Here is a 23,442-nt window from a genome sequence, read left to right as displayed (position 1 = left end):
CTATAGCACAGAAAAGACGGCCTTTGGCCCATCATGTCCGTGCTCGCCAACAAGCACCTCCCGATTCTAATCCTATTTTCTTCTTTTTAGAAAATAGTTTATTGAGGAATTTATAATTTTAACACTTTTCAACAATAACATCGAACAGAACACACAACGAAATAACCACCATTCCCCCCAAACACAAACCCCAACCAACATGGCTTAGAAAAACATAGCGCCAGCCCTCCCGCTATTGGTTTTCCTACCCTTATTCGTCACTTCCATGACTCCCATTTTCCCACCCTCCCCACTCCAATTTTTCTCGAAGAAGTCGATGAATGGCTGCCACCTCCGAGCGAACCCCGGTAACAAATCCCTCAAGGCTAATTTAATTTTCTCCAGCCTGAGAAACTCCGTCATGTCGCTAACCCAAACCCTCCCACTTTGGGGGCTCGGAGTCTCTCCATCCCAGTGAAATCCGTCTCCAGGCCACCAGGGAGGCAAAGGCCAAAACATCGACCTCTCTCCCCACTGGGTTCCCGGGTCTTCCGACACACCAAAGATTGCCCTCTGGCCTGGGAGCCACCCTCCCGTGCAGGACCTCTTGACGTGACGCCCACAAATCCCTGCCAAAAGCCCCTCCGCTTCGGAAACACCCAGAACATATGTACACGGTTCGCACCACCCCACCTATCCTCCACCTCCTCAAAAAACCTGTTCATCCGGGCGTCATATGAGTGCTATGGACCACCTTAAATTGGATCAAGCGGAGCCTGGCACACGATGAGGACATGTTAACTGTCCGCAGGGCCTCCGCCAATACCTAACTTCCAACCCCCCCCCTTCCCACTTTCTAATCCCATTTTCCAACACTTGGACCGCAGCCTTCCTATCAAAATGAATAATTTCCAGGTCCCTGCATCCAATTTCAGCTGCCACCTGCCCGCCCAGGCCACCAATAGGCGGGCCACACAGCAGGCGTTTATAAATGAATCCCAACAAAACGTCTCTACGTGGAAGCTGTAGCGCGGGAGTGAAGGCGGCGCCGGCATCAAACCGCGCAACTTCCTCCCAGAGCCAGAGGGGCGCCATGTTGCCAATCTCCCGGACAGCCAGCGGCTCTCAGCCAATCCCGGAGCAGGAGGCGACTCCGCCAATCCCGGGCCCAGCGGCTTTCAGCCAATTCCGGGGCAGGAGGCGACTCACAGCCAATCCCGGGGCAGGAGGCGAATCGGCCAATCCCGAGAGAGGAGGCGGCCGAGCCAATCCCGGGGCGGTATCCGGATGGCGCTGAGCCAATCCCGGGGCGGTATCCGGATAGGGCTCAGCCAATCCCGCTGCTCCATTCCCCCCCCCCCCCCCCCCGGGCCGGTCACGTGAGCTCGGACGTTGTTTGCGGAGCTGGAGTGGCGATAGTAGCGGCTCTGGCGCGGCCTCCGATTGTTTCTGCCCCGCGCCACTCTCATCATGCGTTGGCCGCTGCTGTGCGGCGCCCTCGCCGTCCTGCTGTGCTGGAGCGGGAGGCTGTGCGCGGAAGGAGGGACAGGTATGTTTACCCGGCCGGAGGGAGCGGGGCCTCGGTCAGCCCGGCCGGGCGGGGGAGCGGTGGCCTTGATCAGGGAGCCGGGCCGGGGGGAGCGGGGCCTGGGTCGGGGGGCCGGGGGGGAGCATGGCCGGGGGGAGCGGTGGCCTTGATCAGGGAGCCGGGCGGGGGGGGAGCGGGGCCTCGGTCAGGGAGCCGGGCCGGGGGGAGCGGGGCCTCGGTCAGGGAGCCGGGCCGGGGTGAGCGGGGCCTCGGTCCGGGGGCCTGGGGTGAGCGGGGCCTGGGGGGGCCGAGCCGGGGTGAGCGGGGCCTCGGTCAGGGAGCCGGGGGGAGCGGGGCCTCGGTCAGGGAGCCGGGCCGGGGTGAGCGGGGCCTCGGTCCGGGGGCCTGGGGTGAGCGGGGCCTCGGTCCGGGGGACTGGGGGGGCCGGGCCGGGGGGAGCGAGGCCTCGGTCTGGGAGCTGGGGTGAGCGGGGCCTCGGTCCGGGGGCTTGGGGGAGCCGGGCCTCGGTCGGGGGGCCGGGCCGGGGGGAGCGAGGCCTCGGTCGGGGAGCCGGCCCTCTCTCTACCCCCCCCCCCCCCCCGGAGGGCCCTCCCCAGGGCTGCAACGAGGCGCCGACCCGCCGCCGCCAGAAAGACCCATTTACACCTGAGTGTAAAATGGTGGCAGCCCCTTCCCTGGGGTCAGCCTCTTGTGCCTTCCCCTGTTTTATTGAACATGACCAAAGTGCTTCGTGTGTCTGTGATTCCCGACTGGGATGTGCTGAGGCTGTGGAAAGCCCCAGATTCTCACTTTCTCAACCGTTAGATGCTTAAATACATTTTGGTTGTGATTTTTATTTTCCGCAAAAGACATGCAGCGAATTGGGAACCCGGTTAGGCAAATGGGACGAATTTGAACCTTTTTTGTTGATTACCCTAACCCATGATTACAGGCCCGGCATTCGGGAGGGTGAGGGGGAGATTTCATGTTTGTAAAGTCAAAATCCTGGGAGTCCCTTTAACAACACTGAATATCTTGGCCACCTGGACATCGAAACAAACCTGTTGGACTTTAACCTGGTGTTGTAAGACTTCGTACTGTGCTCACCCCAGTCCAACGCCGGCATCTCCACATCATTGACTGCGGTGGTTTAAGATGATGGTGGACCACCACCATGAGGGCAGTTAGTGTTGGGCAATAGATGCCAGTCATGGCAAGTCCGTGCTCTGAAAATTGAATATGAAATAAGATTTGTTGCGTGATATCCAAGTTCGGGTTTCAAAATCTTGAAGATTTTGGATGGAATGGCCATACTGAAATACCCTTTTAAAATCATCATTATGGCCGACGTTCTCAAGTTGAATTTATTGATGCAGTTAACTCATGAGTTCAGCTCTTGCTTCAAATGTGTAGCTCTTAACAGTATGTAAATTTTAAGATAGTGGTGATCTAAATTTGCGATTCTTTTAGTTTTCTATTAAAGTAACTATTATTGATCTAATTCTCTCTTCACACTCTACCTGCAATTCTGTCTTTTCAGTACTGTCTGCAACCCATTCAACTGAAAGGTGATTAGATGAATTTTAAAATATGAAGTAACTTCCTGTAACTTAACACAATCCAGTCTCCAGAAAAACTCTGGGCAGCATCTGTAGTTCTCCCTCTTCTGGCCAGTCTCAGAGCAGGGAATCTGGGAATATCAAATGCTCCCACCTAATTATCTATTGTAAAGCGTACTGCAATGATAGGCTGAACAATTCTAAATCTATAGAGTACTGATTTCAGCAGAGGTTTACTTTGTGTACTGGGGTGGAGTCCTGTTGCTCAGGAAACAGCTTGCTTATGTTTGCTTTTTTAAAGTCAGCACAGTTCCAGTGCTGAAGGAAGAGCTGTCATCTGCGCTCAAGCAGATTCTTCTGGTTGTTTAGTCAAGATCTGCAGTAGAAATTCTTACCGTTTAAATTTTCTTGCTTCGTACCCCATGGAATAACAAGGATGTCTACAATATTTCTCTTCAGGGTTTAAATTATATGTGGAGGTTCAACTCATAGCTTTTCAGGGGCAGACATGAAAGACAATAGATACCACACCTGCCTGATATTATTTGGAGTCAGTAGCAGAAAGGAAGGCTTCTTCCTAATATTTTTACTTGGATACATTCATCAGATTCCAGGCTTTTTGTCATTATTGACTGCAAAGTGTGTAATGTGAAATCCTGGGAGCTACATGTAATGTTTACATGAATTTTGTTTTGTGTCTCAAGTTGTGGATACCTTGAGATCTTGATGTTCTGATTTGGGATTCATTTGCCATGGAGGTAATCACAAAAAAGCAGTCCTTTTCAAACCTCTGGACAAACAAGCAGACTGAGTTTCCCAAACATTGTGATCTTGATTCGTCTGACAACTTATGGACCAAGGGCATCATTTTATACACTCAGAATGCTATAAAATTTGTAGTTACTACCATTTTAATTATATTTTTTGTAAACTAACTGTTGCGAGATAGTCTCCTGACTTAAGTAAACATTTTCCCTGATTAGATAAACTTACAGATAAAGTTCGCTTTTATTTCACATTTGACTTGATTTAGCTGTATCTTGGCAGCTATGTTCACATTGCACACCCCCTCCTAAGGAGCAGAAATTCTTTCAAGAGCCCTGTAGGAGGTTCTAGTACCAGTAGAAGTATTTTTTCCTTCCGCTGAAAATACTAAGAATCATGCTACGTGAAGTTGCGTTCAAAGCTATTTCCAATATTGATATTGTTGACATAGTATTCACATTTTTATTTCCGTATTGAAGTAAAACAGTTGATGACTTTCCAAGTAGTTTTGTGCTCTATTCACTCCCAACTAGCTGTGTACAACATTTGACTGTTTTTATTGTACTTTTTCTAGATGATTGCAGCACTTTAAATAATTGTGCTAATTGCACTTCGCAAAACCACACGAATGCCAACCTAACCTGCGCCTGGGTGGTGTGTAGAGGTAAAAGATTTTGCTGTGTTCTATTATAGTTTTAAGCATCACCAGCAACTCCCTTTTTTATAGTTAGGTCAGTTCTTGGATAACTAGATACCGGTTGGAGTCTCTTTTTGCTTTATATAAATTGCACTCGAAATTTGAGCTTCTGAAAATTAAATGATAGGTAAGACATTAAAAGATTCTGAGCCATGTATTTTGGAGAATTCGAACACTTGTCCATGAGTTAATGTTTGGTGATCATACATAATAATGGGTGTGTGAGATATTCATTTAAATCTAGATTTAATTGCAACCATAATTTCATGAGATGCACCAATTTTTAGTAGTGTTGTAAGTATTACTTTTCCTAATTTTGTGTTAACAGACGCTGCTCCAAAAGCTAGCAGTTAACATGCTGTCTGGATTCGTATGTTCTGTATTGCTTTGGCAACACAAGTCACTGGAACACCTTGAGAATGCAATAGTGAATTTGAGAGATTTAATAATTTCAGGAATAATAATTTCAGGAAATGTATGTTGATCAGTTCTTCATTGTGGTGACCTGAATAAATGATGTTTCTGGTCTTCATATATTCTAACTAACACATGACATTTAAGGTATAATTTCAATTTCTACCCAGTCTTTTTTGCCATAGGAAGAGGAAAAAGAAACACTAAATTAAAATGGGACCTTGCAATTATTATTGTGATATATTTGTTTGTGTATTTACTAATGTTGCCAAGCTCAAATTGCATGCAGGTCCTATTCTGCCTCCTGTAAAACTTTGCGACTATTCCCTTTCCTCTTTTAATGCCAGAAGTTGCCCCTCGGGTTTATTCAAGGATTGAATGCTATCGCGACTGGGAAATGCTTTTCCAGTGACCCTTGCCCTTCTGGGCGGGATGTAAGACGATACTTGTTTATCTACCTCCAGCATCCAACTAACTCGTGCATTTAATAAAGCAAAATCGCAGTATGTTTGTCCAGGATATTCTGCACCAGCAGCTACAGAAGAACAAATAAAACAGTTCTAAGATCATTTTTTTTTTTTTAGTAAATCATGATTTTAAGCTTCAGTATGAGAAGTGACACCAGAATACCTATTAAATCATCCTTAAAAAATGTACTTAAATTGTGGAATCAAAATCTTGATCTTAATTCGAGTAACCGACTGCGGAAACTAGGTGAGCATCCTAGCTGAGTACTCAACAGTATCTTGAAATGCCTTTATCATAGAATTTACAGCGCAGAAGGAGGCCATTTGGCCCATCGACTCTGCACCAGCCCTTTGAAAGAGCACCCCATTTAAGCCCATGCTTCCAACCTATCCCAGTAACCCCAACCTTTTTGGACACGAAGGACAATTTAGCATGGCCAATCTACCTAACCTGCAGACTCCACACAGACAGTGACCCAAGCCGGGAATCGAACCCGAGACCCTGGAGCTGTGAAGCAACTGTGCTACCGTGCTGCCCTTAATCACAAGTGAAGGATCACTCTCGTCATGACAGTATGCCAATATAAGTTATAATGTTTGGCAAAAGGCTCCCCCCTCTGAACTGTGGTTGCACCATTCTGACTTTTGTTTTATTTGTTCATGGGACGTGGGCTTCGCAGGCTGTGCTAGCATTTATTGCCCATCCCTATTTGCCCTTGAGGGGCAATTAAGAGTCAACCACATTGTTGTGGGTCTGGAGTCACATATAGGCCAGACCAGGTAAGGATGGCAGATTTCCTTCCCTGAAGGTCATTAGTGAACCAGATGGGTTTTTATGGCAATCGACAATGGTTTCATGGTCATCGTTAGACTTTTAATTCCAGTTTTTTAAAATTGAATTTAAACTTCACCATCTGCAGTGGTGGGATTTGAACCTGGGTCCCCAGAGCATTACTCTGGGTCTCTGCATTACTAGTCCAGTAACAATATCACTATGCCACGTCATGGTCTCTCTCCAAAGTTTTCTAGTGCTGGCTACAGCTCGTATGAAATAACCTGTTTAAGCTGTTGGTCTGCATTCCAAGAAATATTTGACAGATGACTTGCTGGCTGCATTATGTAAAGCATCTTATTTTGGCAACGTTGCGTCTCCTGCGTTTCCATTGATCACAACGTTCAGAGAAGTAGGAATAATAGAATAAAAACAAAATACTGTGGATGCTGGAATCTGAAACAAAAATCAGAACACTGGGAAAGCTCGGCAGCATCTGTGGAGAGCGAAAATAGAGTTAACCTTTTGAGTCTGTTTGACTCTTCAGAGATAAAGAGAGGAAAAAATGTGATGGGTAATGTACTCTGAGTGGAGCAGAGTAGATCACTGAATTGGGAAATTGGAGAGATTGTAGCAAAGATGTGGATATCACAAGACACAGGAAGAGTGGTTGCAAGGACTATAAAAGGTGCTAATAGTTGTATTGGGGTAAAATATGTTAATGGGCGAATAAAAGTTACTGCTCAGTGAAAGCATAGCATAAGAATAAATGACAGGTTGTCCGGTGGGGAAGGTTTTTTGGCATTCGAACAAAATGTTTTGAATATTTATAAAAAGGGTAAAGACAAGGAAAAGTTGTTCAACTCAATATTGAGTCTTAGGGCTATAATGTTCCTAATCAGCTCCTCCAGTTTGCATTGGGCTTCACAGGAACATTGCAGCAGGCTAAGGGTGGACATGAGAGCAAGATGTGCGTTGAAATGGAAAGCGGCTGGAAGTTTGGAGTCATGCTTGTGGACTGAGTGAGGTGTTCCGCAAAGCAGCTACTCAGTCTGTGTTTACTCACTCCGCGCGAGGCGGCATTGGGTGCAGTGAATACAGTACATCAAATTGAAGGAAGTGAACTGTTGCTTCACCTGAAAGGAATGTTTGGGGCAGGCGATAATGAGGCAGGTGCTGCACCTTGTGCGATTGCAAAGGAAGGCGGCGTGGGCAGGGGATGAAGAGTTAGGGGTGGTCCCTGCAGAATGCTGACGGCAAGGTGTGTTTGGTGGTGGCATCATGCTAGAGGATGAATGGGGAGGCTGGTGGGGTGGAAAGTGAGGACGGGTGTCCCTATCTCGGTTCTGGGAGGAAGGAGTGAGGACAGATATGGAAAATGGGTCAAACCCGGTGAGTGCCCTGTCAACCACAGGTGCAGGGAAACTTGGTTAAGAAAAAAACACATTTCAGGAGCACCATTTTCAAAGGTGGCATCATCAGAACAGGTGTTTTTCCTTTCCAGGAAAAAAAAAGCAAGCTATGAAAATGGGCTTTAGCATGAGGAGCTATAGTCGAGGTAGCTGTGGGAATTGGTGGGTGGTCAGTGGTATCGCCAGAAATGGGGGCAGCGGAGTTAAGGAAGGGAAGTATCCGAGATGAATCATGTGAAGGTAAGAGCGGAGTGGAAATTGGAGGCAAAATCAATACATTTTTCCAGAAGAGAGCATGAATGTATTTTTCCAGATGTAGAGGGGAGCATCAATACAGTCATAGATGTAACAACAAGAGTTGTGGGAGGGGCACTGAGTTAGAGTGGAACAAGGAGTGTTCTACATAACCCACAACTAGACAGGCATAACTGGAGCCCATGCGGGTACCCATAGCCACTTTTTCAGGAAGTAGGACAAGTTAAAGGAGAAATTGTTGAGTGACAGAACAAGTTCAGCCAGGTGGAGGAGAGTGCTGGTGGATGGAGATTGTTTGGGCCTTTGCTCAAGGAAGAAGCAGTGGGAGGTGGAGGGGTTGGACATCAAGGCAATTAGGCTAGCGAGCTGGAAATTGATATGATGCAGGACATCAGATGAATCAAGAGTGTAGGTAGGAAGAGACTGAGCAAAGAGATAGAGGATTGAGTCTAGATCATAAGAAATTAGTTCCATGGGGGACTAATGGAATAGCTTTATCAAAAAGCAGGCACTGGGGTGATGGGCTGAATGGTCACCTGTACTGTATGACTTATTAATTTATATGGTTTGGGGTGGGCGTTCTCAAGGACATTCTTGTAGGTTGCTTTTAGCCGTGTTCTATCTGATGTAGTTATGGTGTGGGTTCCTGTTGGTCATGTAATGCCTTAAATCAGTTGAGAAAGTCTGCTCTGTTTATAAAGCAATGCTAGCTTAAATCAGTGGCTATTGGGACCAGTCAGTTGGGTTTCTCTGTGGGTTATGAATTCATGTGTCCTGGTTATTGGGAGTCAGCCTTAAATTGTCATTTTGATAGGAATGGAAGTGGACAAGGTATAGAACATAGAACAATACAGCGCAGTACAGGCCCTTCGGCCCACGATGTTGCACCGAAACAAAAGCCATCTAACCTACACTATGCCATTATCATCCATATGTTTATCCAATAAACTTTTAAATGCCCTCAATGTTGGCGAGTTCACTACTGTAGCAGGTAGGGCATTCCACGGCCTCACTACTCTTTGCGTAAAGAACCTACCTCTGACCTCTGTCCTATATCTATTACCCCTCAGTTTAAAGTTATGTCCCCTCGTGCCAGCCATATCCATCCGCGGGAGAAGGCTCTCACTGTCCACCCTATCCAACCCCCTGATCATTTTGTATGCCTCTATTAAGTCTCCTCTTAACCTTCTTCTCTCCAACGAAAACAACCTCAAGTCCGTCAGCCTTTCCTCATAAGATTTTCCCTCCATACCAGGCAACATCCTGGTAAATCTCCTCTGCACCCGCTCCAAAGCCTCCACGTCCTTCCTATAATGCGGTGACCAGAACTGTACGCAATACTCCAAATGCGGCCGGACCAGAGTTCTGTACAGCTGCAACATGACCTCCCGACTCCGGAACTCAATCCCTCTACCAATAAAGGCCAACACTCCATAGGCCTTCTTCACAACCCTATCAACCTGGGTGGCAACTTTCAGGGATCTATATACATGGACACCTAGATCCCTCTGCTCAGCCACACTTTCAAGAACTTTACCATTAGCCAAATATTCCGCATTCCTGTTATTCCTTCCAAAGTGAATCACCTCACACTTCTCTACATTAAACTCCATTTGCCACCTCTCAGCCCAGCTCTGCAGCTTATCTATATCCCTCTGTAACCTGCTACATCCTTCCACACTATCGACAACACCACCGACTTTAGTATCATCTGCAAATTTACTCACCCACCCTTCTGTGCCTTCCTCTAGGTCATTGATAAAAATGACAAACAGCAACGGCCCCAGAACAGATCCTTGTGGTACTCCACTTGTGACTGTACTCCATTCTGAACATTTCCCATCAACCACCACCCTCTGTCTTCTTTCAGCTAGCCAATTTCTGATCCACATCTCTAAATCACCCTTAATCCCCAGCCTCCGTATTTTTTGCAATAGCCTACCGTGGGGAACCTTATCAAACGCTTTGCTGAAATCCATATACACCACATCAACTGCTCTACCCTCGTCTACCTGTTCAGTCACCTTCTCAAAGAACTCAATAAGGTTTGTGAGGCATGACCTACCCTTCACAAAGCCATGCTGACTATCCCTGATCATATTATTCCTATCTAGATGATTATAAATCTTGTCTCTTATAAATCTTGTCTCTTATAATCCCCTCCAAGACTTTACCCACTACAGACGTGAGGCTCACCGGTCTATAGTTGCCGGGGTTGTCTCTGCTCCCCTTTTTGAACAAAGGGACCACATTTGCTGTCCTCCAGTCCTCTGGCACTATTCCTGTAGCCAATGATGACATAAAAATCAAAGCCAAAGGTCCAGCAATCTCTTCCCTGGCCTCCCATAGAATCCTAGGATAAATCCCATCAGGTCCCGGGGACTTATCTATTTTCAGCCTGTCCAGAATTGCCAACACCTCTTCCCTACGTACCTCAATGCCATCTATTCTATTAGCCTGGGGCTCAGCATTCTCCTCCACAACATTATCTTTTTCCTGAGTGAATACTGACGAAAAATATTCATTTAGTATCTCGCCTATCTCTTCAGACTCCACACACAATTTCCCATCCCTGTCCTTGACTGGTCCTACTCTTTCCCTAGTCATTCGCTTATTCCTGACATACCTATAGAAAGCTTTTGGGTTTTCCTTGATCCTTCCTGCCAAATACTTCTCATGTCCCCTCCTTGCTCGTCTTAGCTCTCTCTTTAGATCCTTCCTCGCTACCTTGTAACTATCCATCGCCCCAACCGAAACTTCACACTTCATCTTCACATAGGCCTCCTTCTTCCTCTTAACAAGAGATTCCACTTCCCTGGTAAACCACGGTTCCCTCGCTCGACGCCTTCCTCCCTGTCTGACCGGTACATACTTATCAAGAACACGCAGTAGCTGATCCTTGAACAAGCCCCACTTATCCAGTGTGCCCAACACTTGCAGCCTACTTCTCCACCTTATCCCCCCCAAGTCACGTCTAATGGCATCATAATTGCCCTTCCCCCAGCTATAACTCTTGCCCTGCGGTGTATACTTATCCCTTTCCATCATTAACGTAAACGTCACCGAATTGTGGTCACTGTCCCCAAAGTGCTCTCCTACCTCCAAATCCAACACCTGGCCTGGTTCATTACCCAAAACCAAATCCAACGTGGCCTCGCCTCTTGTTGGCCTGTCAACATATTGTTTCAGGAAACCCTCCTGCACACACTGTACAAAAAACGACCCATCTATTGTACTCGAACTATATCTTTTCCAGTCAATATTTGGAAAGTTAAAGTCTCCCATAATAACTACCCTGTTACTTTCGCTCATATCCAGAATCATCTTCGCCATCCTTTCCTCTGCATCCCTAGAACTATTAGGAGGCCTATAAAAAACTCCCAACAGGGTGACCTCTCCTTTCCTGTTTCTAACTTCAGCCAATACTACCTCGGAAGAAGAGTCCCCATCTACCATCCTCTCCGCCACCGTAATACTGCTCTTGACTAGCAGCGCCACACCTCCCCCTCTTTTGCCTCCTTCTCTGAGCTTACTAAAACACCTAAACCCCGGAACCTGCAACATCCATTCCTGTCCCTGCTCTATCCATGTCTCCGAAATGGCCACAACATCGAAGTCCCAGGTACCAACCCACGCTGCCAGTTCCCCTACCTTGTTTCGTATACTCCTGGCATTGAAGTAGACACACTTCAAACCACCTACCTGAACGCTGGCCCCCTCCTGCGACGTCAAATCTGTGCTCCTGACCTCTATACTCTCATTCTCCCTTACCCTAAAACTACAATCCAGGTTCCCATGCCCCTGCTGCATTAGTTTAAACCCCCCCAAAGAGCACTAACAAATCTCCCCCCCAGGATATTTGTGCCCCTCAGGTTCAGATGTAGACCATCCTGTCTGTAGAGGTCCCACCTTCCCCAGAAAGAGCCCCAGTTATCCAAAAATCTGAAACCCTCCCGCCTGCACCATCCCTGTAGCCACGTGTTTAAATGCTCTCTCTCCCTATTCCTCATCTCACTATCACGTGGCACGGGCAACAACCCAGAGATAACAACTCTGTTTGTTCTAGTTCTGAGCTTCCATCCTAGCTCCCTGAAAGCCTGCCTGACATCCTTGTCCCCTTTCCTACCTATGTCGTTGGTGCCAATGTGGACCACGACTTGGGGCTGCTCCCCCTCCCCCCTAAGGACCCGGAAAACACGATCCGAGACATCACGTACCCTTGCACCTGGGAGGCAACATACCAAACGTGAGTCTCTCACGCTCCCACAAAATCTCCTATCTGTGCCCCTGACTATAGAGTCCCCAATTACTAATGCTCTGCTCCTCTTCCCCCCTTCCCTTCTGAGCAACAGGGACAGACTCCGTGCCAGAGGCCCGTACCCCAGGTAAGAGTGGAGCTGTCACGATGGGTACATAGTTTTGGAGGAGGGCCATCTAGAGTTGTCTTCAGGAATACTACTGTCTTTGAGACAGCAGCAAAATGTGTAATCCTTGGCTTTTTCCAGTTCACATCACTGACCTTGCAGGGGTTGCTGTTTTTTGGAATCTGGTTCTTCCTGCATTTTTGTTTTTGCGGTCATAACAATTTGGTTGCTAAAGTTGAAATTTTGAAACTTAAAAGAAGTTAATTATTCTGTTCCTGCAAATTAGTTATCTTCTATTGCAATGGATTCTGCTTTTGCTAATGTAAGCAGAAGTTTGTCTTTTTTGCCTAGTGCTTGTATTTGTTTATGTTTTCAACTGAATCAAACTGATTTGTTTTGTCCCCTCTGTTCACTGTGCTGAACAACTACAGCAATGATATCCTGGGACTGATAATTGGCCTGCAAGATCCACAAGCATCTTCCTTTGTGTTTGATATAACTACAACCAGTGGAGTGTTTTTAATTTTTACTGATGCCATACTCTATTACAATACTAACTTGATTTTATGGGTAGTCACTCTTATCTCTGGAATTCAACTCTTTGCATGATTGAGCGAAGATTGTAATGAGTCTAAAGATAAGTGGTCCTAAAACAGCCCTCACTGAGCATCGGTACATGGCACATTGCTATGTGCTACATGGTAGCACCCTCCGTGACTGCTTCCATCACCTTACTTATGATTGGGATGGCCTGATGTGGTGATACTTGGCTGGATTGGATGTGTCCTGAGTGTGGGGCAACCATATGTGGGCAATACCAGTATTGTAGTAGTACAGCGATAGCTCAAGGCGCTGCTAATTCTGGAGCCAGTCTGTAATATCACAAGATGGGTTGTCGGGGCCTTTGTTGAATTTAGTACGCTAATGCCATTTTATCAAATTCGCAAGAGACTTGATTCTGTGATAACTGTTCAAAAAAATAGGGCTCACCACCACCTTCTCGAGTGCAATTAGGGATGGACAATAAAAATGCTGGTCTAGCCAATGACACTCTTATCCATCTTTGCTTTCTCCCGAAGTTCCCACTTTTTTATTTCTTTTGAACAGCAATTGTGACTGCAGCTCCGCCATCTACATTTTTTTAATGTTGGTTTTAAAGTAAAGGTTCCAGTTGGAAAGCTCTGATATGTGTTAAAGCATGGAATACTTTGCCATGGAATCGCTGTTATTGAGTCAATTGCATCCCAAGGAAAAAAATTGATGATTTAATGGTGAATTGAACCTATGCTTAAATGTCTGATTCTGTATATAAATTTGCTAACTGACCTTTATGGTGTTCCAGATGGAGTTAAAAGTGAAGAAAAATGTGTCAACACAACAGTGACTCCACCAGAACATTGCACATTGGGGAATGAGACTGTGTGTGAAGGTGAGAAAACCATTTGTGTGGCTTTCTAATGGCTGTAGTTTGAGGCAATTTTGATAGCACTTTTTTTTATAAAAACCAAACCATAATGCCGGTTGGATTCCTCTTAACAATTTGCTAATTGTTTTGCCTTTTATAAAATGGAAAAATAGATTTAAGAAATACGAAAGTAGAATTGAAAATAAGGTGTAGGCTGACACAACATAAGCTTTGAACTGTTTCATCGTGCAACTCAAAACCATAAATCTTTGACCCCTGTTCCTTGTATGATCAGCTAATTGGAAATGTTTTTTCTTGTCTACCGTGCCTATTTCTATAATAGTCTTGTACAAAAACTCTTATTTGTATACATTTCCAATCTGGAAAACTGGGCAATTCCCTAAAATAGGGCAACTTTATTCAATGATTGAATCCAGTTATCCAATTCTAGTTAAGTATTGTAACCAATATTTTATGGATCTGCTGTGATTTTGTTTTTTTCTTTTAAATTTGGAGTCTGAATTTTTAACTGGGTCCAAAAAGAGCTATTTGACTTTGGCATGCAAGTTGAGCACTGCCGCCGTAGCAACATGCAACTCTGGGACACCAGCCTGCTCTACCTTGCTCGGAGGGCAGGTATTTTTACATCATGTGTGCATTTCTCTGTTTTTGACAACCTGAGAATTGCTACCAGACACTAAGTTTCTTGCACTGAACATGAGTGCAAAGTGCAAGCAATATGGTTATTGTGAATGAGTTGGTAAAACTGGTTGCCTCCAGTGAGATTTTTGTTTAAACTGAGTTCTTGTGTAATATCCTTCTTGCTTAGCCATTAATTTGGCAATCACAGTTGTAATGGAATTTAAACTTCCTTGGTACAGTTTAGATCCAGTGCTAACGCAATAGGGCAGAATTGGGACACGAGGCTCTTCCTCTAAGGCACTGTGATTGAAGAAAGACTATTTAAACGCAAGTTCAGTAAAAGATTGCAACTGTCATATTTCCTAAGTTGTAGAATTACTGGTGCAGGAGGTACCCTAGCCCACTGCAAGTTCTTCCGCTTTCCATCCCAACCCTCCCTCCTTCCAACTAAACTATTTACTTTAATCTATGTCCCTGGAGTTTTCTAAAATTGATCTATGTGTGTGGCCGTTCTTGTGTGTGTCCTTGAGATTATAAAATCAAAGAACAAAGAAATGTACAGCACAGGAACAGGCCCTTCGGCCCTCCAAGCCCGTGCCGACCATGCTGCCCGACTAAACTACAATCTTCTACACTTCCTGGGTCCGTATCCCTCTATTCCCATCCTATTCATGTATTTGTCAAGATGCCCCTTAAATGTCACTATCGTCCCTGCTTCCACCACCACCTCCGGTAGCGAGTTCCAGGCACCCACTACCCTCTGCGTAAAAAACTTGCCTCGTACATCTACTCTAAACCTTGCCCCTCTCACCTTAAACCTATGCCCCCTAGTAATTGACCCCTCTACCCTGGGGAAAAGCCTCTTTTGGAGGAAAATCGTTGCCTTCAGAATGGAAAATAGTTGTTAACTTCAATTTCATGAGAATCCCAGGATACTGTAGCTTTAAATTCTTATGTCAATGCGACTTCTGCGTTATGATCTGTTGACTTACCTGGTACAAGTTGTATTTGCTTTTTTAAATGGTTGTCATGCTGTTTGTGTATTTCAGCTCCTGAAAGTACAACTGCAACTCCTCCGATTACCAGCGCTTCAAACACTTCCACTTCAGGTAATGAGAGAATCTGGTGGGTTTCTGTGCACATCAGTGATCCAACATCAATCCGAGGATATTGTAGAGTTTTAAATTTTGTATAACTGTGGCTCATGAAGTATGATATCTGGTGATGGCTACTTGTAAATGCTTTGCTTGCTGTTCTTGTCCTTCAGCCACTACACATACAACTGCAACTCCTGCTTCATCTACCAATTCTTCAAACTCTTCTACTTCAGGTAATGGGACAATCTGATGGCTTTCTGTAGGTTAACTATGATTTTTTTTTTAATATAGAGATGTTTATTTGGGTAATTGCTTTTTCGTGAGAACAGCTTGCCTTGGGACCTGTATCAAAAACACACATGCTGAAAATACTCCGCTCTGGCAGCATCATTAGAGCGGGGCTGATGGTCTTTCATCAGAGCAGATATTATCAGATCTGCTGAGTATTTCCCAGCATTGTGTTTTTATTTGGTTTCTCACATCTGCATTAATTTGCTTTTGTTGAGGGTAGACCTGCATTCTGGGCCTGGGATTCTTCTCACTCTGATTATATAATGATGCAGGACAGTTCCCTGACTGGTAAGATGGCTGGAGAAAGTAGGCATGTCGTGTTGAATTTCTCAAATTAGTATTTTAACTTTGACAGCTTAAATCATGATGCACATATGTCTGGTCGACAATCATTGGTAATTCCACTAAACCATAGAAATTTAAAAATAAAAAAACAATTGGGCACCTACATAAAGTGATCTGGTCTTTACAGAATGTTCTAGTAAAAACCATACCTCTGTCCAAAAGATCTCATTTTACCAGCCTGTGATGCTTTCATATTCTTGACATGATTGGAAAATCCCATCCCTGTTTTCTTTTTAAATGCTGTACATTTCCTGTATTCTATCTAGTTAGTAGAGAAGAGCTTAGTATGTTGGTTGACTAGCTTCCTCCTGTGTTCAGTGTTAAGATGCAAGGCATGGGGACAATAATATGATAGGTTCAAGTTGCTTTGTTTTGGTTCTGGATATTGGTTCCCAATACAGATTCTGACAATTTCTTCTCCCATCCCCCCACAAAAGGTGATGCCATGTGCAACTTGTGTTCCAATACATAGCCATAAAAACTGGCTATTTGTTCATCTCCGGTCCCACTGTGACAGATTTCAAAATTGTAATCTGACTATTGACCATAAAATGGTGTATAATTATTATGTTTATTCCATTAACCACCTTCTGTTATGACTTGCTTGCACAGCTACTTTCACTCCGGTTAGCACAATGGTTACCCTGGCACCCAATACCAGCAGCCTTACCACAGCAGGTAAATGTGTTGCATGTTCTTTGCTTGGAGATAAAAGAATATTTCCAGTAGTGTTCCTGAATATTTATATTGGAGCAATTAGTATCTACGGGAACTGCTTCTAAAAGATGATCCAGGTATTATTGTATATGAAAAAGAGTGTAGGCCATTTCATCCTTCAAGCCTGCTCCACCGTTCGAAAAGATCATGCCTGATCTGGCTGTGGTCTCAGCTCCACTTTTCCATCTTTTCCTCGCTCACCCCCACCAAACTCTTGATTCCCTTGCCTGACAGAAACGTCTAACTTTGCCTTAGCTAAATTCAAAGACCCAATCTACTACTTTCTGTGAAAGAGAATTCCATACTCCAGCAACTCTGAAAGAAAAGGTTTCTGTTCCCCCCCTCATTTTTAAACTACAACCCCTAGTTTTAGTGTCTCCCACAAGAGGAAATCTCCGGGTATCCATCCTACCAAACACCCTTCAGGATCTTGTGTTTCAGTAAGATCACCTCTTGTTCTTAACTCCAATGGGTATAGGCCTAACCTGTTCAACCTTTCATCATAAGGCAACCCCATCATCTCAGGGATGAGTTCAGTGAACCTTCTCAAAACTGCTTCTGAAGTAATTATTTTTTTAATGAGGACAAAATTGTATCCAGTACTCCAGATGTGGCCTCACCAAGGACCTGTGCAACTGTAATAAAACTTCTCTACTTCTATATTTCATTTTCATTCCTAATCACTTGCTGTAACTGCATACAATTTGTGATTCATGTACCTAGATCCTTCTGACTTGTGCAATCTTTCTTCATTTAAATACACTCCTTTTTTTATTCTCCCTTCCAAAGTGAACAGGTTCATGTTTGCCAGTAGTATACTTCATCTGCCAAACTCTTGCTCACTTAGCCTGTGTATTTCCCTTTGTAGACACACTGCCTACTTTCCTATCTATCATCGGGAAATTTAGATACCACACGTTTTGCTCCCTTCATCCAACCCTTCATCCTGATCGCTGAGGCACTCCACTAGTTACAGCTTGCCAATCTGAAAGACTCATGCATCCCTACTCTCTGCTTACTGTTAGCTAACCAATCTTTCATTCACGCTAATATGTTGCCGCCTTCACCATGTGCTCTTATCGAGAATCATAGAATCCCTAGTGCAGAAGGAGGCCATTAAGCCCATTAAGTCTGTACTGACCTTCCAAAAGAGCACCCTACTTAGGCCCATTCCGCCACATTCTCCCTGTAACCCCACCTAACCTTTTGACACTAAGTGGCAATTTATCATGGCTAATCAGGTGGATTGGCCATGCTAAATTGCCCCTTAGTGTCCAAAAGGTTAGGTGGGGTTACGGGGATAGGGTGGAGGCGTGGGCTTGAGTACGATGCTCTTTCCAAGGGGCATCTTGACAAATACATGAATAGGATGAAAATAGAGGGATATGGACCCCGGAAGTGTAGAAGATTCCAGTTTCAGCTTGGAGGGCCGAAGGGCCTGTTCCTGTGCTGTACTTTTCTTTGTTCTTTGTTCACAGTTGCTTCACAGCTCTAGGGTCCTGGGTTCGATTCCCGGCTTGGGTCACTGTCTGTGTGGAGTCTGCACGTTCTCCCCGTGTCTGCGTGGGTTTCCTCCGGGCGCTCCGGTTTCCTCCCACAGTCCAAAGATGTGCCGATTAGGTGGACTGGCCATACTAAATTGCCCTTAGTGTCCAAAAAAGGTTGGGTGGGGTCACTGGGTTGCGGGGATGGGGTGCGGATATGGGTAGGGTGCTTTTCCAAGGGCCGGTGCAGACTTGATGGGCCGAATGGCCTCCTGCGCTGTAAATTCTATGATTATGAAATCAATCTCTTCCCTTTAACTTTAGCATTTAAGTTGACCTTGTTCAAACACAAATGAGACAGGTGAAAGCAAACTGATCCATCTACCCTTTTCCACATAGCTGTGATGCCTTATGAGAACCACACACTCTCAACCCCCCACACTACATTGTACACTGCATTTATCACATTAGCTTTCATTTTTGCTTTTCTATTCAAGATTTTTTAAAAATTGGTTTTCTTTCTATTTCTTTAGATTGCATTTCCTTTTCAAGTTTGATTTTGAACTCTTAAATAGAGTCTCGGACTTGACTGCTGCTAGGCTGACTGAGCCAGCCTTCAGTTGTCTTCCTTCCATAAACTTGAACTCACCCATTTCCTATACCAAGCCCCGTGCATCAATCACTTCTGTTATTCACCTATATAGTTTTTGGACAGCCAAAGCTTCACTTAAATTTCATCCTTGTTTTTAAATATTTTCATGGCCTTTCGCCATCTTGGCTCCAACTCAAATCTAGTGTTTCAATGTCCTCCATAACTCTCCCTCCGATCCTGGCTTCTTGTGCAGCACCCCACTATGGGGATTGCCTTTTCAGCTGTCTTGACCCCATGCTTTTGAGTTCCCTCCTTAAAAAATCATTTTTAAAATTGCTTGTTTGGGCAAACCGTTGCTCACTTGTCTCAATATCTCCTGCTTTTGATTCAGCATTCATGAATACGCAATACAAGTGTATGTTGTAACCATTGTTATTCTGTTCCCATTCCTTTTATATCTAGTTGCCCATTTCATTTTCGCAAAATAGAGTTGGCCATGTCATTTTCCTTGTTAAACCAAAACATGGGTCTGTAGAACAGTGTTCTTCAAACTTTTTTTCTGGGGACGCATTTTTACCAACCGGCCAACCTTCGTGGCCCACCATTTTCTCTTACCTTGTTTGCTGCTGACAAAAATGGAGGAAATGGTTTTGGGTCCCTTTGGCCCTCGTAAACGCTCCTCCAATGGAACCTGTTGGATGAAGGTGAAGCCTTCCGGTGTCGGAAAGTATGGAGTCTCTCCATCTGTCTAAAGTTGTGCATTTTTTTTCCTGTAACATTTTATCAAATAAAACCCCCCCAAACTTGTAAAACAAAAAGCTGCAACCATTTTTTAAAAAATGGACGCACTGCGCATGCGTGCCCGATCACTGGTTATGCGTATGCGCACTGCTGATTGGGCGTCAATGCGGCCGCATTTTTTTTTATATATGCATGTTCGCGGCCATTTTGAAGGCCGCTTGCAGCCGGCGTTGTTAAACGCCGGCTGCTGTGCGCAGATTTGCACGATTGGGAGCGCCGCGAAGGACTGCTCCGCAACCCTCCCGGCACCCACCTGCGGGTCGCACCTGAGTTTTACCCTTTTTTTTTTACTATCAACATCATGTAGACATTTAATTTCAGATTTGTATTGAATTCAAATTTCACCATCTGCCCTGGGGGATTTGAACCAGTGTCCCCTGAGCATTGCCCTGGTCCCTGGATTAGTAGTCCAGCCCTGCCTGCAACAGTAATGGACTCGCAACACTAAGGGCATTCAAATGGTAATTGGATAGACATATGGACGATAAGGGAATAGTGTAGATGGGCTTTAGAATGGTTTCACAGGTCGGCGCAACATCGAGGGCCGAAGGGCCTGTACTGCGCTGTAATGTTCTATGTAACAATACACCTACACCACTGCCTCCTACTAATGGTTCCCTTATTACTGAAATCATCCTGATCCCTTCATGATTATTTTAGTGCTGTAGTGGAGTCTTTCGCTTCTGCATCTGCTTTCAGTTACTTGGTCTCTAGGGAACCAATTGACTGCTTGTGTTTCTTTGGTTGTTAAGATATGCATGTGGCCAACTGCAGGCCCTCTTTGAGCATTTAAAGCAGGCTAATGACATGCCCAGAATAGACTTGTGCTTTAGTTATGTTTAGTCTTAAAAGTATGCTGAATTTGGTTGTTCCCTAATGTGTATGTTCATTTTCGGCAGCTACAAGTAATGGGACGACTCCTGTGCCATCGCCGCTTCATAAGAAATCTACTTTTGATGCAGCAAGTTTCATTGGAGGAATTGTACTCGTGCTTGGATTGCAAGCTGTAATCTTTTTCGCTGTGAAGTTCTGCAAAACCAAGGATAGGAACTACCATACGCTCTAAGCACCTCACTGTTGGACCACATTGACTCAGCTGTTGCTCACATTGTTGGTCCACTATGTTAAGTTTCAGGAGCTCACACACCACTCTTTAGAATTAGCCATAGTTTAGTGATGAATATGGTATAACTTTTTAAATTTGGTTTTGACTTGCCATCATTTGTTCAACAGGCCTGTAAACTTTAATTGATCCAAACTTAATTTAGTACTGGGCACATCGATTTATTTGGGGGAGGAAAAACAGCCATGCCTTAAATAAATGTGGCCTTATTCCTGCTAATGTTTTGTCCTCTGAACAGGGGCGTCCTTCAAACAAACTAGAGTTCTGTATTCACAAAAGTATTTTCTCTTTAGATTGTTCAGTGTTAAAAAGGTTGATTTGTAATCTAGAGCTGCCAACTGGGCTGATAGCTGTAGTACAGTATGTAAATTATTTTTAGTGAATGTTCCAAACTGAATTTACCTTTTATTATTGGATTATTTGCACTAGATCCAGACTTTGGCCATTTTTAGTTTACATTCTCCAAAGTAACCCACTCTACTTGCGGTGTATGAGTGTGGTTGTATACCATGCACAAATGGGTTGTAAATTAGAAAGCATGTTATCTACTTTTATTTGGAAATTCACTCTTGGTGATTTTGGGTGTTTGATTTGGTTCCACTATCCTCCCTGGCCATTAGCTCTTGTAAAATACTGCATGCTATGGTACTTTGAAGATTTCCGTTGTTGTAAGAAAAGGACAGATTATACACGGCAAATTTTAGTTTATCTTTGAGCAGTTGTCACTAAAGTTGGTAGCTCTTGCAATGACCTGAATGTGAAGAATTTAACATAATTGTCCTGTTGATGTGTGAAGATTGGAAGACAATCATTTCAGATTAAATTTCTAAATCTTGAAACGTGGTATATTGTTGTTTAATTCTGGGGTTGGTTAATTGCTTTGATACCTTTTTTTAAAATGATTTTATCAGTTGTGTACAATAACTTCACAGTCATTACTTTCGGGTTGGAACAGTGTGGCTCTTGCACACCTTGGAAATGGAAGCAATTGAAATGTGAATGGTAACCAGGAACAGTGATGCAATTCAGGGGGGGAAAGAGAGGTTGTGTACAAAATTATTGACCTGAGGCAGATGATTTGAAGATGGACATATGGATTACCCAGATTTTTCATTTGGTGACCAGTGCAATGAGATTTTCTTTTGAAATGCAAAATGTATCCTGGTGTAACTGCCCCCTCGCTGATTCTCTCTTCCCCCCCCCCCCCTCTTTTCGTAAATTTGCAAAGCAGCATCAAAAGCTGAAAATCATGCCCCAGCTCCATCACTTTTGAAGCTGGTGCAAAGTGACTGGTTCCCAGAATCAAAATGGACAATCTGAAGTTCTGACAATACCACAAATTCTCCTCCCCCACCTCAACCTCTCTCTATAACGATAAACTACGTAGAAATGACACTTGCTGTTTAATGGGGTTGGGGTGCTGCTCAGTTGGCCACCAATGTTTGAATAACCAGAGTACTTTCTGATAAGCAGTGCTAACTAAATTGTACAATTTAAATGACAGTGTGTTTCGGACTTGTAGAATATTAAAATCTGCTTTAAAAACAAACTGATCTTGTAATAGTCAAGCTAATGCACTCCAGTGCTCTAACTTGTTGTTGATAATGTGTTATCTTTGTCTCATTGCTGCATTTGTTTTGTTTGTCATCTGAAACTTAAGGGACTCTGTCAATTTGTTCTTCGTGCCTATGCGCATCTTTGCATTAAATTAACAAAGCTTTAGTTTAACTGAAATGTCTGAATTTGGGCAACCTACTTGAAGATAACAAGACTAAATTGCATCCAGCTGTGAGGGGCCTTGTTGGCGATCCATGTTGTTCAGCTGCTTTAATTTATTGCACTGAATTGTTCACTGCACCCAGACATTACTTTGTAGTTGTAGCTGCATATTGTATTACTGTCCTCTAGTTTCAGGTGCTCAAGATTTGCACTACATCTCAGCTGTGCAATTGAGAATTGAATTCAGGTTAAAGTGCCTTAAAGGATACCTTGCAAGCCATTGACTTGAAGTATGGCCAAAAATATAATTGGAGGGCAGGGGGGAGATGAGAAAGAGAGGATGTTAATTTTATGTTTTGGAAGTGCTTTGTTCAGAACTCTGCTGCCTTCACTTGCCAAAGTGTGATGTAATGTGTAAAAGCTGAAGCGTTTTTGGATGCCTGCTTTACCTGTAACATTGTGAAGTGTTTTTACACCTCACAATCTCATTGAGAACAGAATGTGTAACCATACCAACCAATAAATTTCACGTTTTACTTGTTTTTGTGATTCTGGGGTTACTTAATTAACACTTGTTGAGCTTGGTCACTTGTGACAGAAATAAAACTGGGTAGGTGTACAGGGCCTACATAGCAAGGACGCAATTCTGTTGATTTTCCTGATCATGCTGGGACTGAAAGTATCCTGAGTCTTTGGTCATAAGCAGCAGAATGAGTTAAGTTTGTAAGCTTTTAATAAGTGTGTGTAGTGCAGGATAAGAATGAGATTTTGGACAGTGATGTCCTCATAGCTTCATAACCTGCTAACACTTTGCCTCATGGAACCAAATTCCTGGGAGGTAAATGGGGGGAAAAAATGATTATAAATGTCATTGGAAGGTGCTTTTCCCCCCCAAACATTTAGTCCTCTTCAGAAACTAATTGATATTGCTGTCAGAAATGTTGTTAGTCTTTTGTAGATAGTTCCATTCCTGTTGGGAATCAGCAGCATTTCAGCTGATATTAAGGGTTTATA

At 44.2% G+C, this 23,442-nt stretch overlaps 1 protein-coding gene across 2 annotated transcripts; it reads left to right on the top strand.

Moving 5' to 3' along the window:
* The first annotated feature begins 1,351 nt into the window (after window positions 1-1,351).
* cd164 (CD164 molecule, sialomucin) lies at window positions 1,352-22,970 on the top strand. Of its 2 annotated transcripts, XM_072499980.1 has the most exons (7): window positions 1,353-1,528; window positions 4,406-4,495; window positions 13,555-13,641; window positions 15,309-15,368; window positions 15,527-15,589; window positions 16,605-16,670; window positions 20,486-22,970. In XM_072499980.1, exons 1-7 carry the CDS (start codon window positions 1,450-1,452, stop codon window positions 20,650-20,652), a joined length of 612 nt encoding a protein of 203 aa, XP_072356081.1. In that variant the 5' UTR covers window positions 1,353-1,449; the 3' UTR covers window positions 20,653-22,970. The 2 variants fall into 2 exon arrangements, with proteins under 2 accessions (XP_072356082.1, XP_072356081.1); XM_072499981.1 differs by lacking the exon at window positions 15,527-15,589 and having other exon boundaries at window positions 1,352-1,528.
* The last annotated feature ends 472 nt before the right edge of the window (window positions 22,971-23,442 follow it).

This window comes from Scyliorhinus torazame, chromosome 4 (assembly GCF_047496885.1).
Source record: "Scyliorhinus torazame isolate Kashiwa2021f chromosome 4, sScyTor2.1, whole genome shotgun sequence".
NCBI lineage: Eukaryota > Metazoa > Chordata > Chondrichthyes > Carcharhiniformes > Scyliorhinidae > Scyliorhinus > Scyliorhinus torazame.
The sequence above is the reverse complement of the archived record's forward strand: the minus strand, read 5'-3'. Positions and strand labels throughout refer to the sequence as shown.